This window comes from Corapipo altera, unplaced genomic scaffold (assembly GCF_003945725.1).
Source record: "Corapipo altera isolate COAL_440 unplaced genomic scaffold, ASM394572v1 2b, whole genome shotgun sequence".
In the NCBI taxonomy this organism is placed as follows: Eukaryota; Metazoa; Chordata; class Aves; order Passeriformes; family Pipridae; genus Corapipo; species Corapipo altera.
The window spans coordinates 6,962,101-6,980,793 of NW_020884874.1; the positions used below are offsets into that span (position 1 = coordinate 6,962,101).

Sequence of the window (18,693 nt, forward strand, 5' to 3'; positions counted from 1 at the left end):
ATTACTGAATTAATTTGAAAAAAGCAGAATAGGAATTCTTTAACTTGACTTGAACTCTTACCTAGAACATCTTTTTCATGTTCAGGGACGAGAACTTTCCATTTGGATTCCTCTGGATCACTGAAGTCAATGTTGATTAACTGGTAATTTGGAGAATGGCGGTTTGTCTTGAAAGTGAACACTGTTCCTTCATTGGTGACATACTCATACTCAGCCTCAAAGTTATCTATCAGTTTCACCCAGTGAAGAATTCCTGAAAGATAAAACATAGAATATAAATTCTTCATCTCCTGAAACAAAACATTTTAACACCGGAGGGCAAGGCCTTCCTGACAATTGTTATAGTCTCTTTCTTGAACAACAGCAGTGACCAGAAGCAGTACAGCTATGGAAAGGCCAAAATGTCTACTAAGTATTAAGAACTTCCCAAGAATTCTCCAGATTGATAGGTTGCAGTGGAAAAATGCCAGTTCATGGACGTGTTAACATAACTGGTTTTGAGGAATTTCTAGGGAAATACATGCAGAATACTGACAGGATTACAGCTAGTGTTTTACCAGCTTTCCTAAGGGGCTGTTGGAAGGCTCAGATGTTTGCTACAGAAGTGTTTCTACCACACTGACTGCCGTGAAGCCAATGCCTTCGAGCACATCAGGTTCTTGTCAATGGAGCTCACAAGTCCCCACTTCTACAGACTTCTTAGAATGAAGAGTCACAGCTGAGTCAAAAGGCTGCACTAAGCTTTCAAGCTCCATTTTATTTCAAACAGCCTTTCTAAAATTATTATATAATTATAAAGAAATGTTGCTGGGTTGTTTTTTTCTTTCTGGAAAAAAACCAAACTTTGAATGGAAAGTTTTCCATTCTTCTTAAAAGCCCAGAACTTCCCACAGAATAGAAATTATGCTATTTGGATGAGTACAATAAACTTCAACATAAGGAACTTCCCTTTCAACTCAAGAAACAACATTCCTGAAATGTTGTTAAGCAGAAGCTTGTCACCACCTATAAGGACAACCACAGTTAGCTAAAATGTTAACATCTGGGTTTTTCAAGAATGAAACTGCATTCTCCCTATCAACCTTCTAGAATATCACACTCAGGAACAGAAGTGGAGTTCTCTCAAACATGAATTGCCTCAGTTTCACACTGTGATACAGACTGAATAGTATTGACTCAACCGGTAGTCGGGATTTTAAGACTTCACTACTTTTTATTCACATTTTATTGTTTCATAATAGGTCAAAAGGCTAGTAGAAAGGAAAAGCAGCAGGACTAGATAAGATATGCAATATACTTGTTATATCCACAACACAGCCTATCATCCAAACTTACTATTATAAGTATCAAAAATTAGCTGTGCTGAAAAATCAAAACCCTTACTGATATATGATATCTTAAATTGATCAACTCCTGTTGATATGTACTTATATCTTAAAATAACATTTGGTGCACTCTCTGCCTCTTTCCCAAAACTAAAGGTTGGGTCTTTGCTTTTAAGTATAAACAAATAAACTCTTTATAAATCTGTTTGTGAAACTCTATAACACAATGTTTGCATCAATAAAAAGCATTTCAGCTTATTTTATAATATTAAAAGCTGAGCAGAATAATGACAGTAGATCACAGCTGAGCTGTAACTACTGTAAGTTTAAAAAAAGGAAAGAATAATTGAGGAAGTAGTGAGATGACTAAGGTCATTTTAAACCCATTAGATGTAATAACAGAGTATAATTAGGCCCAGTACATTCATAAAGTTCTTAATTGCCATTTTGGTTTAAGAAAAACTTCCCTGTCTCTTCATGCAAAGTGATAGATTAGCCAATTAAATTCTACTTTGTATACTGCTGTAATACTTAGTATCCTGTCTCTGAATGAATACATTGCCTGTTAAACCTTGATTTTTGCTGTGAGGTCCAAAGTTTTGATTTGATCTTGAAGAAAAATTCTGCTAAGTCACTCCAGTTCCTGTGAGTTCTACAGAGAAAACCTGCTTTGATGCCTAGTAAAACAAAGAAAATCCAACCTACAGTGAACTCTAATAAACACCAATGAAACTGTTTTAAGATCCCAAGTGACACACACAAACATTTTAGTAAATAAAACCACTAACTGCAGTGTAACACCATAACAATATTTGAACATTTGTATTTTAGTATCTAACAGAATATTAAATGAAGTCCTACTAAAGAACAAGACTTCATAAAAAGGAATCACCAGACTGTTGAAAAAATCCACTTTTTTAATGCTAAATGTTCACAATAGTTGTAGTCTCCTTAAGTGCAACAGGACTTGGATTCCATGAAGAAAAAGGAAAATAATGTGATATTAGGGATTTACATTGCTTCCTTGCAAGTCATTCATCCACTCTCAAATGAACAGCTAGTAAAAAAGCAAGAGGGTTGATGTTCTACAGGGGTACACTTAGTTGTTATTATACAAAAATAAAAGCATTCATCTTATTAAAGTGGATGTGATATAGTCCTTAGAAGACAAATTCTGCAGATGAATTACCTCTTAACCACTGTCTCACTGAAGTGGTTAAATAAGCCAGTACCTAATCTAAGATCAGAGGCAGCGAAGAGGCAACTACAGGGAGCTGAAAGAGACAATTACATCGGGTACATTACCGTACACAGTATGTGCTGTAGTTTTCCAGTGAGAGGAAGAAACCCTTTGCAATGACACAGATATCAGACGTAAGAGGATGCTTCTTTATGGCCAGTTCCAGGTGACCTAGTTGCAGTTGTGACTGAAAGGGATATTCTAGCATTGCCTTAGATTCTCTTGCTTAGCTCTCTCTTTTGGGCTAGGAATAACAACCTGGTGACAAACACAGCCAGTTCACTGGTCACTAATATGGCTGAAAACTGATGGGGACACACACATCATTTATCCCCAGGTTATTCCAGTGGCAGCATAAGAAGGAGCAGGCTCATGCAGTTCACTACTATGGCTCTGCTCCCCTGTCAAGTACTCTCAGTAACAAAAAGAACAGTATATCTATAACTTATGACTTCAAGAAGTACTCAAAAAACAAGGTGAAGGATGGGCACTCAGTTCATTCTTTGTTAAAAGAAAGGAGGGGAGGGAGGAATTGAAGAACTAGATCTTGATAAGACATTTACAGGTTTAACCAGCAGCCCTCTGAGAACATGAATCTTTGAGGAGAGTCACTGAGAAGTGGCATTTGTAGTCCAGGCTGTTCTTAACACCTGAACCACTGAGGTTTAATCCACATAAGGTTACAATGAGACAGATTTATTATATATAAGAAAAACACGACAGTTTACTGTATGCTGCCCCTATAACCTAATCCCTTCCTCTGCCAGCCTTTACATTAAAACACATTGCTGAAAACATACAGATATACAGATGGTTTTGCCTCTATACCTTATACCAGCTAGTTATCCATCATCAAATAATTGCAGTAGAAGAGGAACTGCAGGTAGAAGACCTATAATCTTTATTCAGTGGACCATACCACACAACAGAAAATCATAATCTTACAGAGTTAGCCCTTCTGCAAAGGACAAAAGAAACATTCAGTGAACAGATAGAATTTTTTTTTTTAAATTTTGGATCCACAGAAGATCAAAAGGGAAATTGTATCAGTAAGCATCATAGAATAAGCCCTCAATCTTGTACTGGTCTCTGAACATAGTAAAAGATTCACCGGTTTGCTGAGAGCTCTGTGTGATGAAGCAGATCTGTAAGTGAATGATGACAGCTACAGGAGAAGGAGAAGCTAATGTGAACAAACTGATAACAGCATGAATGATCACAGAGTCTGTTACGAATGGTCTTTAGACAGAAAGGATAAAGCAGCTGAGAGTCACTGATCATCAGTTCACAAAATGTTCTCAATACTTCCTTCCATATTTCATGTTTCATGGAAAGGCCAAACAATCAATTCATGGCAAATAACCTCTTGACTGTACTTGCTGGAAAGACAGGGCTTAGTAATCAAGTAGGGCTATCTGATGTTGTGAAAAAAGTTTTGAAAAGGCAAACATTGGCATTTGGTTTTTTTCACATACTCTATCAGGAGAAGATATAAATGTTCATCTCCATAAATTTATATTCCATTCTGACTTGCATTTTTATTTTTTCCAAGACAGTTTTTCTGGAAATCAGTCCGTGCTGAGAATGCTCAGAAATTGAATGAAGAGGTTTGGCTCATAACAATAGGAAGGTTTTCTAACTAAAAAAGCCATACCATATTTCATAGTGGTACCTGCATTAAGCAGATAAACTTCTACTCAAGGAAAGATCCTGATTTTTCAACTCTTAGATTTTCATAGAATCATAAAGTGATTTGGGTTGGAAGGGATCTTAAAGGTTGTCTAGTTCCAACCTTCCTGCCAGGGACAGGGACACCTACCAGATCAAGTTGCTCAAAGCCCCATCCAACCTGGACTCAAACACCTCCAGGGATGGGGCATCCACAATCTCTCTAGGCAACCTATTACAGTGTTTCGCTATCCTCACAGTAAGGAATTTCTTCCTAATATCTAATCTAAACCTGCTCTCTTTCAGTTTAAGGCCATTCCCCCTTGTCCCATCACACGTGCCCCTGTAAAAAGTCCCTCTCCATCTCTCTTGCAGGCCCCCTTTAGGTACTGGAAGGCCGCAACTAGGTCACCCTGGAGCCGTCTCTTCTCCAGATTCAACAGCTCCAGCTCCACTCCAGTTGTGCAAGTCATCCCTGCTAGTGGATTATTATTTTTTTCTCAGTCTCAGGAAAGTGGATTAAAGCCACTCTTTTTCTCATAATTTCTGCTTTTTATGTTTCTCTTAAATATCAAATTTTATTTTCTTAAAGAATCCTCTGCATCCTTTAGAGATTCCATTTTCCAATATTAACTAATACACACAGCATATAGTATACTTTAAAAGGCTTAAAATTTATAATACACATGTGTGTATATATATAGATGCGTTAAGTTTGCTATAGCAGAGAGATATCTTTTGCACTTGGGCTCTCAATTACTAACTGAAAAATTCTTTCACTTGCTAGAGGTCTATTCCATCTCTGCAAACCTTAATCATAGGATACATAAAGCCTTCTATCACAGGGGAAAAAATCCCCAGCACAAATCTCATGGTGAAATTTAAATTTTGTCTAGTAGTAACATCTCCTTTTAGTATTCTCCCATTTGCATTTTCTCTTTTCCTTTCCTAGATTTATCCTATACAGCTTAACAGGCAATGTTCAACTGTTGCATGTCACCGGGCCACAATTCACTCTCACTGTATTTCGCATCGCATCAGAAAGCTGCATAATTTCATTGCTGAATACTGGCTCACTAAAGCAAGTTAGATCTATCAGACTTATTTAAGATATGTACACTCAAAGGCTTCCAAATTTCAAGTATTCTCTGCAAGAGGAGATTTTGAAAACTGGGCATTTACTTTGGAGTTTGTCACAGTACTAATCCAAACTAGGTTTTATGTTCAATAGAAGACAGATAATCTCATGGTACACAGCACGCTTCAAATTGAAAGAGACTGTTTCAGGGCCTCATGGTAGATTCATAACATATTCTGGGAACTGAATGGCAAAGCAAAACCTTTCACTCCGACATCTACTTCCACATCAGAATCTAACTTCTTTTTAAATCATGCAATACTCAGCTTGCTCTCAAGCTTTTGGTCTGAGCCAGGTAACTATGTGAAAGAACTCAGGGGGCTTTTTTCCCCTCTTTCTTCTTCAAAGCCACAAATGTTTAATTAAGTGTCTCACTCTGGTCTCCAAAGGGCAAGAGAGATTTTCAAACAATTTAGACTCTCTCTGAAAGCCAGATCTCTTTATCTCTTGGGACCTGACTTCACTTACGAAGGTCTGAAGGGAGGAAGACTGGAGAGGAGATATTAAGATGTCTCTGAGAGGAACGCAAGTTCATTGGGTTTGTATGGAAAGGGCTCTCAGTACCACTCAAGTTGCAGATAATGGATGACAGCTACTCAATGAGCATGCAAAGTTAATGTATTTGCCATCTAAAAAATAAATAAATGGAAACAGGCATTATTTATTCCTTTGAGATAAATAAGTTCAGACATGTCAATCAAAGATTAATCCAGAAAAAACAAATCAAGCACTTTTATGGGTAGACATTTCTCAATCAGCTTCAAGGCTTCTATTTTACCTCCATTGGCATAATCACTCAAAAGACAGGACAAGAGAATATGCTTTGCTTCGAGAGAGTTATAGCTTATGTCCTCAGGCAGAAGAATATAGCAACAAAAGAACAGGCATCAAAGGTAATCTCTCTCTCTCACACCACACTTCTCTAATATACACAAAGAAAAGCACAAATACCTAATCTAAAAAATAACTTCATTATGAATACTATTTATAAATGTAATGTCCAGTTAGACAGTGGTAGCATGAAGATCTCCTTGCTCAAATTAATAGCAAGCTATTTAATTTCATAGAATCATATAATAGTTTGGGTTGAAAGGACCTTTGAAGGTCACCCAGTCTGACCTCCTTGCAATGAGCAGGGACATCTTCAACTAGATCAGGTTGTTCAAAGCCCCATGCAACCTGAACTTGAATGTTTCCAAGGATAGGGCATCTACTACCTCTCTGGGCAACCTTAGTGTTTTCTTCCTTTAAGTACTGAGAGTCAGCAGTCTCCCTGAAGCCTTCTCCTCTCCAGGCATGTCTAGTTCTGGGCTCCTCAGTACAAGAAACACAAGGAGCTACTGGAGAGGGTCCAGCAGAGGGTCACAAAGATGATGAGGGATCTGAAGCCAATTCCTTAACCAATGAACAGTCCACTCATCAAATCAATCGCTCTCCAATTTAGAGAGAAGGATGTTGTAGGGGACCATGTCAAAGGCCTTACAGAAATTCAGACAGTATGTAGCTCTTTTTTTGTTGCTAATTTTATTTATTTTTATTACTAATAATTTGGTTCCAATTAAAAAAATACACTGAAAGCAAAACTTTTTGGAATTGCCATTTAAGGGATATGAAACATTTTTCTTAAAGTAAACACTATTGTTGAGGCTTCCACATATGTTTCAAGACAACTGATTTTTTTTCTCCCCATTTGTTTGGGACTACGATATAATGGCCTTGTTTTGATGTTGACTTTTGAAACGTTTTTTTTTTTAAAGTTACTTCAATCACAAAAAGTCTTTCAAAAAAGGGAAGTTTTCTCCCACCACATTCCACTTTATAGCTGATGTCTACTGTCTCCTCAGTATCTCTTTTTTATTTTCATTACAAAGGTTTTGATCCATTTTTCAGGCTACCCTGCACATAGTGACTCAGCCCTTTGATGTAACTGTATATAGCACTGTTCGTTGCTTATTTATTTATTTTTAAGAGAGCCTGATAAATTGCAAGGTTAAACTCAGACACAAAAGGCCAAAGAATCCTATTTTCAACAGGAACTGGACAAACATTACCTTTTCTTTTCCACCTGTCCTCAAGTCACGTACATGCTTCCTTCAGTGAGGGGGAAAAAAAGAACAACCTTCTAAACAAAGAAGCAAAATAAAAATTCTTGAGACTGACAGTCCTGCTCTCAAATTCCTTCTTGCAACCTCTCTCTACCAGTCTAGTACAAAGCAGTTCCAGCTGACAATGACTAAGCAACCAGCAAGCTGTGAACTTCTGTGTTTGTTCAATTTTTATCTCATCTTTCCAAGGCAGTGGTTCTCATATATTTTACACTAGCTTCTATGTGTCCTCCTACTACCTCACACTGTTCCCATCACACACAAACTACCAATCTCCAAGCAGCCCAGCACCCAAGCATAAAAGCCCCTACCACTATCCTCTCTCCACAAAGCCCTTGTACCTCCTGCTTAGACGAACCTGCGTTTAGTCTCCCTTCCAGGTCAACAACTCAGGCTGTGCTTTCCAATTAGCCAACCCTTTCAACTTTTTGCATTCCGGAGTCACAGCAGCCTTTCACAGTTTCTATGTTCCCAGAGGTTATAACAAGAGCTACCTCTTTTGCACCTCACACTGCCTTATATCCCTTCTTTTTCCCCTCTATTCTCATGTTTCAGCTCCCCCCAAGAGAGGAAAGTGGGGCTCTGCCCAGGGCTCTGCGTCAGTGACTCATAAAACAGTTCTGTGGTATTCACAAGAGGATCCCGATTTCTTTATTAGGCTTCATAGTGGCTACCATAACATAAAATAAAGAAAAAGGTCAATATTAAGGACAACTTCAGCAAGACCAACAGGCTATGTTATGCCGGTTTAAGTTCATAGCCGAGGGTGATTAAACAGCTTTCATTTGTCTCTTGTTCCACACCAACAGACTGGTGCTAAATTCTTTCTTCACTGCACCAAACCACATATTCAAAAGAATAAACAGTAAAGCCTGACAATCTAATAGAAAAGAAACAAATTCATTTCTTAAGAAAAGGGAAGAACAAAATTATTATCAGGCACAGAAACAGGAAGAGACATGTTACAGAAAAAAAAACACTGGTTTTGATTTTTTTGAAGTCATTGTTTGGTTGGGGGGTTTTGTGGGATTTTTTTGGCAAGGTGTACAAGGTTGCTTATATATTATTGCTTGACTACTATGGATACTGTGTATCCAGTTGCTTGGCTACTATGAGACATTTTCAGATATCCCAAAAACAGTTAAGCAAAGTGATTAATGAGAGAATTTTCTTGTTTGACTGGTTCAACATACAAGCAAACCTGAGTGCTGTCTGTGTTCTGGAAGGCAAGTTTGGTAAAATAGTTTCTAAAAATCGTGCCTTCTAATGCTCAGCCACTGGGTAAATATGTGTGGCTTTTTAAAGAAATAATTAGTATTTGATCACTTTTAAATGTTTGTTACAAGAGTCAAGGGTTGAAAAGCCTACCAGCAGTTTGGCAAGATAAGTAGGGAAATCTGGAGCCCTGAATGAGGGATAACCTTCTGTACATGAACCTACAGTGCTGTCCTTCCTGACCCAACACACAGCTGTTGCACTCCTGCTACTGAAATTTCATAAAGCAAAATTAAACTGTGTGAGTTGGTTCAGTGGCTGACAAAGAGTGGTCAAATCCCAACAAGAATCCCATAATTTTAATTTTGCCTGATCTTTCTAAAGCTCACCCCACAAGCAACCAAAGCAGCAAGCATGAAGGGAAGAGCTCCCATATCCACAGCTACCTGAAGCAGAGTACAGCAAGGGAGTTACCCCAAGAGCAGCCTTCTTGTTTTCTCCCAGTGATGTGTCCTCACTATTGCCTTGCCACAATACTGTGAATTATGACCACAGATATCCAGTCTTGAGAAATGGAATATCTGTAAAGCACCAATATCAGATAATAAAAGTTTTTTTAAAAAGTGGGTTTAGTTAAGTTAGCTGTAAACACAAAACTCCAAACGGTAAATCTGGTCACTTCTAACACAAAGAGTTTTGTCTTAAAAACTACACCACAAACTGGCTTTACTTGGTGGGATTCACGAGAGGCCCGGGGTAGTAGAGGAGCAGGGGAAAATTATCCCCCAAACCTCTTACCTTTTCAGACTAATTTAAAATTCCCATTTTAAAAAAAAAGCTATTATGTATTTGTCATAGGTTACTTATCACAGTGATTTTCTATTCTAAAAAGGAGCATTCTTGGCACAAATAGCTCACAATGGCCCACTTGAAAACCTAGCAAACAACCTGAACATTTGAAGAGGAAAATGACTCAGTCTGTATACAGTAGAAACATTGTGAAAGGGGGAAGGGAAGCACTCCGGGAAGCAGAAAAGATGTTCAGATGCTCCCTGTACTATTCATGGAAAGAAACAGAAACACTAGTAGGGATTACCTTCTGGGGAAAACAATTTGACAAGAATTATTACAGAAGATTGCACTGCAAGTTCAATTAATCTATAGCTCTTGACAAAAATATAATGAGTAATCATATACAGTAAAGGGGGAAGTCCTATCCAACACAATTTTTCAAATGTAGAAATAAACAAGTCAAACTCTTTTAAGTTTCCTAAACATTCAGAAATAGTCTACTCTCATTTATTAGATGTGATTTCCAATCAGAGACAAGGTAATTTCCTGCTCAACACAGGGTAAGTTAACTACCGTTAGTCTGTAGCCTGAGAAATACATCAAGAATCAATGAATGCACAGAACACAACTGCCCTCAGTACAGCAGATCTAGTCAAATGTCATGCTTGCATAGAGTCTTTAATGATATCATTATCACCTCACTTATTTAAAAGGAGTATATGCAAAAAGAAGCAACAATTCATGCTGTGCAAGAAGTTAATGAAATGCATTTACTCATCATTACTAAAGCAACAATGAAATGCAAATATTGGGCAAACCATGTTTCATAACAAGATAACTTGTGGGAAAGTTAAGTCAGAGGTTTCCTCCACATCAAAGCAATTTACTTTGGATTAGTTGGCACCTAGAATACTGTCCTGAAATGCACAGAAGTGACTGAGGTACCAGTAGACGATTTTCACAAAGAACAGATTTTCCACAAGCACTTAAGTAATATCCAAGCTAAGAAGCTCATCTTAGGGCAAAGTATGGAGTGAATACAGTGTCTCATCCCAAGAGACAACATCCATAGTCAAAGCAAAGACACAGTATGTGTTCTCCACGCTATGCCATTACAGGAAAAACAACAACCCCTTGTATATTTTGTGATACCTCAGAAAGGTAGTTACCTATTAAACATGGAGTATCTACATCCCATGTAGTTTGAACTTTGCCCCTCACCCCTCAACACTGCCTATTTCCCCATTTCAACAGTTCCACAGGTAGGTTTTCCTGCATCCTTTTCTGTGGTCCCTACCTCTTCGAATTTTATAGAATAGAAATGTAGCTCAGGACTGCATGAACCATGGAGTAGCAGAGAATCGGAAAGATAAATATTGAAATATTTAAGAGTTGCAATGTCCAGATCATGTCACAGATCTATCCAATACGGGACAAACCAGGAAAATATACTTTATGTTCCTTATTTGTAAGGCCCATTATTCTTTTTTTCACTAGCAAGACTGAAGATGACCTGTCTTCTTGAAGGAGAAAGCAACACATTCTGTGAAAAAATGAAAATTATTTAGAACAACAAAAATAACTAATGGTAACTCAATTAAAACCTACATCAGGCACCTCAAAACAACAAGACATTTTGATTTAGCACCACTGCCTAACTCTCAGTCAGAAAACAAGACCACTGTGGTAAAGAAAAGCTTAAAGGAACTGCAGAAAACCCCAATAACATCTGGGATGAGAAACAGAGGAAAAGCTACAATATTATTCTGTCCCTTTGGAAAGGAAGGTATTATTCTGACTACTTATAGATTGTTAGCAAAATCATTCTGTTCCATTTCTTGTTGATTCTTGTGGAACAATCTGGATCTTCCTTTTCAGCCTCAGATTGAAAATTTACTGCAAATTTACTTTTTTATTTGTATTGTCTAGACAGCCAGTAAAAATGGGACAGACATGTAATTGAACATAAAGATTGGAAAAGTTCACAATTTAAGAAGGCAAAAAAAGGTTTTACAGTTTAATTTTTTCAACTGGATGTGTTTATTCTATTGGATTAATTTTTTCAAAGCAGTCAGAAATTGTTGAGTTTAATTTGAAATTTAAAAAGGAAATAATTTTCTTGCTATAAAATCATGCCATATATAAATAAGAATAAAAAGTAAAGACTACACGTTCCTTTCACCTGCTGGGGAAAGAAATCTCTGAGCTCCTGTAAGCCTGTTATGGGCTATATTGTGTTGCTTAATGATTCCCACAGTAGCTGACTCATTCCCGAATTCACAGCCATCTTCCGAGTTCTACAAGGCAGATATTTGTTAAGTGTTTTCCATTTCCACACATGAAATATACTGTTTCATTTTGCACTCCTGTTTCTTCTCTCTCTTTTCCCAAGATGGATCCCCCCTTTTCACCCCACTTCTCCATTCTAGCCTGGAAAACAGTTCAACCAGATACTGTGCTCTTTGACAGAAAACAATTTTTTTCCGTCTTTCAGACAAACAAAATTCAGACAAAATTTCAGACAAAAAAAACTTTACTCTGAGCAAGCGGGTCTTATAATATACAGGTAAAAATGTTCCAAAAAAATTGTACCACATCATTAATCTACAGTAAGTTAGAAACAAAGCCCACAAATGAGCTAGTCAACCTCAATTCTAACAACCCCTAACTACAGCATATTTACTCTATTGGCATTTATCTTTCTAAACTGACTCTACAAAACAGGTCAGTTCAGAACTATGAGATATTTGTTGACACCAGACTTGAAATATTTCATAAGAGTATAACCCACTTCCATATGTCCATCTGTGTGCTGAAGTTCACTAGTTCAGCTAAATCAAAAAAGCCCCCAAAGACGAATATAATGAAAAACTGTATCAATAATCTCTACACATGAAGAGAAAACTTAGAGTTGTATGTGATCATATGAAATCTGCCACCTCCCAACCTCTGTATATCCAGTGCAATATTGCCAGATTGCATGAAATTTTCCAAATTTTTTTCTTAGGGCCTTGTTGAAGTAAGAAAAGTTATAAAACCAATCACTATTTCTAAATAAGATACAGAACGTACTATCAAAATAATCCAAACTATGAATTATTTCATGGAAACACAAATGTTTTTCACTTAACACAAGGGCCTCAACCTAGAAACCAGAATATTACTATTCAGCACAAAAAGACCTAGCAACATGTAACATGCCCATAAAAGGTCTGTGACTGGAACAGTTTAGTGCCCCGATCCCTCTGTAGATAAGAGAAGTCCTAACCTGTTTTACTCCATCTAGAAGTCAGGTCTGCCTATTCACCTCTGCTGCTACAGCCAGGATGTTGCTGTAGAGTGACATACTCAATACACGGAGCACAGGAGCTTCTACAACCTTATGGTGGCTTTAGTCCATAAGTACACACACATGCGTTTATTATTATGACCTACTGTTCAAACAGTACTTAAATTCTGGACACTTAATTTCAAGACACTCTTATAACCAGCCTCTGTCAGCTTTTAAAGGATAGGTCCAAACAGTGGAAGTGTTATAAGAAACAAGGGTGTAAGGGGTCTACAGAAGGAGTTAAAAAAAAAAAAAAAGGAGAGGGAGATGGAAAGACAACCTAATTGAATTACTACAAGTCCATTTATAACACGAGAAAACCAGTTTTCCAAAAGACAGAAGGATCACGTAACATGTTTTAAAAGTAGAGATACTTTTCAAAGTCACTTGATTCTCCTAAAATTTCATAACGAGGTATAGTTTGATACTTACATAGACCCTGCAGTACTAACACTGCATTCCAAAGATAGCGTAACAAGAGCCAGTATTTTTGTATCTCATGGTTTTGCTAAGAATATGCTTCTGTTATACATAATTTTCTAAGCATCACTTAACCCATCTGAACATATCTTGATATATTACTGAGCAGCCGGTACCATCAGCAGTTAAATGCAAGTCTTAAGAAACAGATTTGCCATTTAACTCCACTACTCCAGAGCTGCTCATTTACTTGTCTAGAACAGTTTAACTGAAATTTGGCATTAATTTCTCCTAACTTCACAAGCAACCTGTTCTACACTTGCTGTCTCAGAAAATTAAAAGTTAAACTGAAATTACACCTCTTGTGGGCTAGACTGATAGAGCCAAAAATTAAGCTTACATATATTACCGCTTACTCAACTTATTGCCTCTGGCCACCAAAAGCTGAAGGACTGGTGGTTCAGCACATTTACAGTTGCACAGAAGATCAACTTTAGGAAGTATCTCAGACATTTACTGTTAGGTCTGTGCTCACTAACATGGAGGTAAAAAGACATGGGTAAAGAAGAGTCTTTGTACTGAAAGTGCACTTGGTAACTTAGTGAGACAGATCTGGAGAGTTCCTAACTTTATAGAATGGGGAATTTGTGCAAGCAAATGGTTATAGCTAGATCTTTCCTTTTATAGGCAAAAAGGGAGAAATTTGAAGGATTGCATAACTCCTACCCAACAACAAACAAGTAGCAAGGCAAATCAAAGACTGGTTCAGAGAAAACACTTTTTTAAAGAAGCATTTTCAAGCCCGGAAAAGGTTAAACTGTAGGTTTACCTTATACCAGGTAGTACAAAATAGATGCTTCGTTATCTCATCCATGGTCATTTCAAGGCTTGATGATAGTATTCTCTTCAAAGTTGTCCAGTGTCTCTATAAATGGGAGGGTGAATATGGGAGGAGAGCTATGCTTTTCATGTATTCTGTCTCCAGTTGGAGAGTGTCAACTTGAATGACAATGCAATTTATCATTTACAAAAATGCTTCACTATACTAAACAGTTTATCTACACAATTTTATGTTTGAAATATAGTTGCATAGAAAGCACGTAATGACTTTGATTAGGCCTGCAACTTCCTGCACTCAAGAGGGCATTAAACAACAAAAGCTGTTCAAGATAAGTTTAGAAGTAATTAAGAAATATCCTTTACAAAATGAGTGTGTGACATGCCTCAAAAAATTACTCCCAGAAAGGCATATAATCTATATAACTATCTATATAACTATCATCAATAACACCAAACTCACCAAAATGCAAAATATTGTACTAAGACTTCTTGATGAACTAAGGGAAGAACACAACCCCCACCTAGTGCAATAAAGGCAGGGTGAAACAGAACTATACACTCCATATTGCAAAGCTGCTATCAGTCCTACTCACGCTCCTAAGCCTAGAATATTCTGTTAATAAACAAAAGTAGAAGTTTCTTGAGATCCAGTATTTAATAAAAACAAAGTTGCAAAGAATCAAAAAAAGCTGAGTTGTGTTGTACACAAAGCACATATCGAAGATGACATTTCAATAATCCAATACTCTGGAAATACAAAACCACCAATCAATAAAACAGCTAACTATGCCAACCATCAACAACAGCCATACGGAGCAAAGTGCCATACTTTCATCCCATACCATGGAGGCTAAAAAGCCAAATACACAAAAGTCAAACACTAATCCAACTAGAAAGCAAGGAAGGAACATTCCATGAAAGCGTATTCGAAGTATGAGCAGATACTTCTACTGTAATAACAATGTCACTACAAAACAAAATCAGAGGATTTTTGTTCATTTCCTAGTGCTATATGAAGAAAAAAATGTTATCTATAAAGCAGTTATGTTTTTTTGAAAAAGGTTATCAGTGCTTGAAGGGAGACATGAATTATTTTAAATTATTAAATTAAATTAAATTATTTTAAAATACAAAAAAAAAATTAAACATTGAAAAGTACTAGAGGGGTAGAATGAAATGAAACATACACTGGGCAAGGTTGCCTATATTACATCGATTTTTCATTGAGACCTTTTAAACAAACCACAGAACTATGAACAGTTTTCCATCTACTGATATATAACAGAAAATGGAATGCTAGCAGAAGGAAGCAGTGCTTATTTTTTCTCATAATCTCTGCATTAAGGAGGTTAAGCAATACCCATATTGAAATACATATATTTAAAACAAAGTAATTCAAGTCTTACATTGCCTTAAAATGAAGTAAAACTTAGAAAGCAAGAAAACACATACCTGATATACCCTGAGATTCTCTTTGTAGATCACAGTACCACAGTCTGTTCACTGGATCACAGCCTTCTCTAATAGAGAGCAAGACATATCGACCATCATCCGACACCTATAAGAAGTTACAGAAAAATCAAAGACAATTCATCCTCTGGAGAAAAAAAAGTCTAACTTGAGAAGTTACTACCTAAACCCTGAGGAAAAAATAAATTGTTTCTACAGTTAGTTGAGTAAACAGACACGTATGGAATATGAGAACTCACCAAGAACCCACATTTATCACTTACATCAATAAATAAAGTAAGTACAGTCTGCTAACATTTCAGGAGATCAAAACCAAACAGCATCATCTGTTTATTCTCACCATGAATTAAAACAAAGAAAGTTTATTATTATTAAATGCATTCCAGCTAATAAGGTGTCTAAATAAGTCACAGTGGATATCTCTTCCACTGTGGACCTCTGTAGGCTGCAGGGGCACAGCCTGCTTCACCGTGGTCTTCAGCACAGTCTGCAGGGCAATCTCTACTCCAGCACCTGTAGCACCTCCTCGCCCTTGTTTTGCCTACTGTGGCAAACTAAATGACACTCAGCATTTTGATTTTTGACCTTTTCATTACGTTTACACACACAAAAATCTAGTGCTGCTGTTAAATGAGCATTAAGTTATAAATTTTCTGAAGCTTCTGGTTCACTTTTGCTCATGCATAACACACAATAAAATTTTCAAAATGAATCCTTCTTGCTACTTGGGCTTTGCAAACATACTCTGTTTCCTGGCAAAGCTTTTGAAAGTGCAAGCCCAACAAGGAAAGGCAGGAAGTAACAAGAAGTCATCAACCTAAAGTTTCCCTCTCCTGACTGAGCTGTTTTGAGCATATTCCATAAGTACCATAGATGTTTAATGAACTGAGCTGACACGGGCCGTTTCCCGTCCATATTGTCCTTACATGACAGTATCTAATGGAAATTTAAACCCCTAATCAAAAAATATGAATCTGGGTTCTGGTAACTTTCCACTTGGCCTTAAACATATCTTCAAAGGATTCTTATTCATACATTGTCACTACTTCTTAGACATATTTTGGTTAGTATTTGTAACATTAGTTGTGCAAAATATCTGTAGAATGAGTTAAGCAAAATAAATTTCCGAAGAATTAGGTTCTAATGATACTGCTATTCAAACAAATCCACAGTTCTGAAGACACAAGAAGGGGACCTAGTAGAATAGAGACAAATGTCAGTGTATGAAAGCTAACAAAAAAGCCCCAACAACCAAAGAGTCCTCAAAACAAAAACAAGCCCCAAATGAGTGTTTCCAAGTTGTATTTTTTACAGGCATTTTGTTAACAGCTAATTATATGACTAAAAAACGTCTACAGAGCTGAAATCTCACAACACAAATAGAAAAGAACACCTAAGATTCCTACTGGACCAAAAACGCCCCATTATACGAAACAGCAAAGATAGATTTAACAGGGCAATCTGCAAAATTGAGACATTTTGTTTCCTCCTTCCTAGAAGGGAGTCTATCCAGAAAAGGAAGCCAAGATTAGGTGATCTTTCTTGAAAGAAGTATCTTAAGTGTTTTATTAGAGAAACAATAACTGAAGGTGTCAGTTGTAATTAAGAAAATTACTGCAATACACTGCTTAAACACCCGTCCATACCTGTAAAAGCACCCAGTTTCCTCCTTTTCCTCACAAACTCAAAAAACATATCTAGTAATTTAAGTGGCATATAGAAATATAAATTTCAGTTAAACCCAAAAGTATGACACACAAAATTCTTTCAGTCAAAGTCAGAACCTGTGTAAATCTGTTCTTTGATACTGTGAATTAAACAGTTAAGAGAAGACTGATTGCTTTCCCCAAGAAAGAACACTGACTTGCAAATTTCTGATGTTGTTACAAAGGCAATTCAGAACCTCTGATGACAGCAAATCTGAGTACATCTAATGAGTTTTTCCTTCATTATTCCCAGTTGGACTGGTTAAGAGTTGACAGCAGTTTATGTTTAATTTGAAGTAGGAACTCCCAATGCATCTTGCTGGTGGGATACCAATTATGTCTGTCTAAAGCTATTCTTACATCAGTGCATTCTATAACCCAAAGGAATTTGACAGAAACAGGACAAGATACAGTTGACTGCAGCATGCTAAAATGTTTAGCTTTATAACACAGATTTAGAAATTCATGTTGCAAAGTTACAGTTTGGTGAGCAAATCTTGGCAGCAGTATCAGCTTAGGAGGTCTCCACCTCTAGCTCTTTCTACTGCTATACTTGCTTGTATCCATGCAAGTTCATTCCCCATGTCATGTCAGTACAAGCATCTGCCATTTGTGAAGTAAACCAGTCTGGGAAACTGATCCAGCTGAAAAAATAGCATGATAAACAAAAAAAAAATTAAAAAAAACCCTCCAAAATAAACAAAACAAAGAATCCAGGAGGGGAAGGAGGAAATAAAAAGACAAAACACAATAAAAAAAGAAAAATAATAAAAGAAGTCCCTCTGCCATATTACTATCTTGGTCCATCCATTGTGCAGTTGCACAAATGGTCAAGCTAGCACACTGCACCAAGCAGCTGGAAACATGAATAATAGGGGCAGAGATTGCTTAAGGCAGCTCAGATTGCAGCACTGACGAATGTGGAATCACAGCCTGAATGCCACGGACTCTATACTGTAAACAGACAGTATCCTGGGTTTCAGGATGGCAAAAGGAAATAGGATTTACCAACCACCATTTGGGTTATTCTTATACTGCTACATCATCTTCATGAGCTGAACTGCAATCCTTGTTCTTGGCTCACAAATTTATGAACTGAAATTTCACACTAGCATCTCAGTCAAATCTTAAAATGCATTCATGGTTCAGCATAAGGGAGACAGCTGTAATGTCAGACCTGGTTTCCCCCATCTAAACTGAAAAGGAAACACATTTCAATAATTTCTGAAGGAGCTCTGGAATGCCACTCAGTGCACATTTCTCTCATTAAAATAATTACTATCATTTCAAACAACACCCACTGGTAAAAGTAAGGAGGTTATAAAGCAATTGCAACTCTCAAAACATTTAGGATCTGTCAAAGTAGGACAGAAAAGATCCTGTAGCCTTTCAATTAGAGCTTTGAAAAACCTCCAGCATAACAATGATTTTATCAGCATAACA

The 18,693-nt window shown here is 37.0% G+C and overlaps 1 protein-coding gene across 1 annotated transcript in view; it reads right to left on the bottom strand.

The window, feature by feature from the left end:
* PREP (prolyl endopeptidase) overlaps positions 1 to 18,693 on the bottom strand; it is a 90,630-nt gene that overhangs the window by 49,463 nt on the left and 22,474 nt on the right. The window contains exons 7-8 of the mRNA XM_027633393.1: positions 15,527 to 15,632; positions 62 to 253 (exon numbers count right to left, since the gene is read on the bottom strand). Coding sequence (XP_027489194.1) covers positions 62 to 253; positions 15,527 to 15,632 — 298 coding nt within the window. The remainder of the gene's footprint in view (positions 1 to 61; positions 254 to 15,526; positions 15,633 to 18,693) is intronic.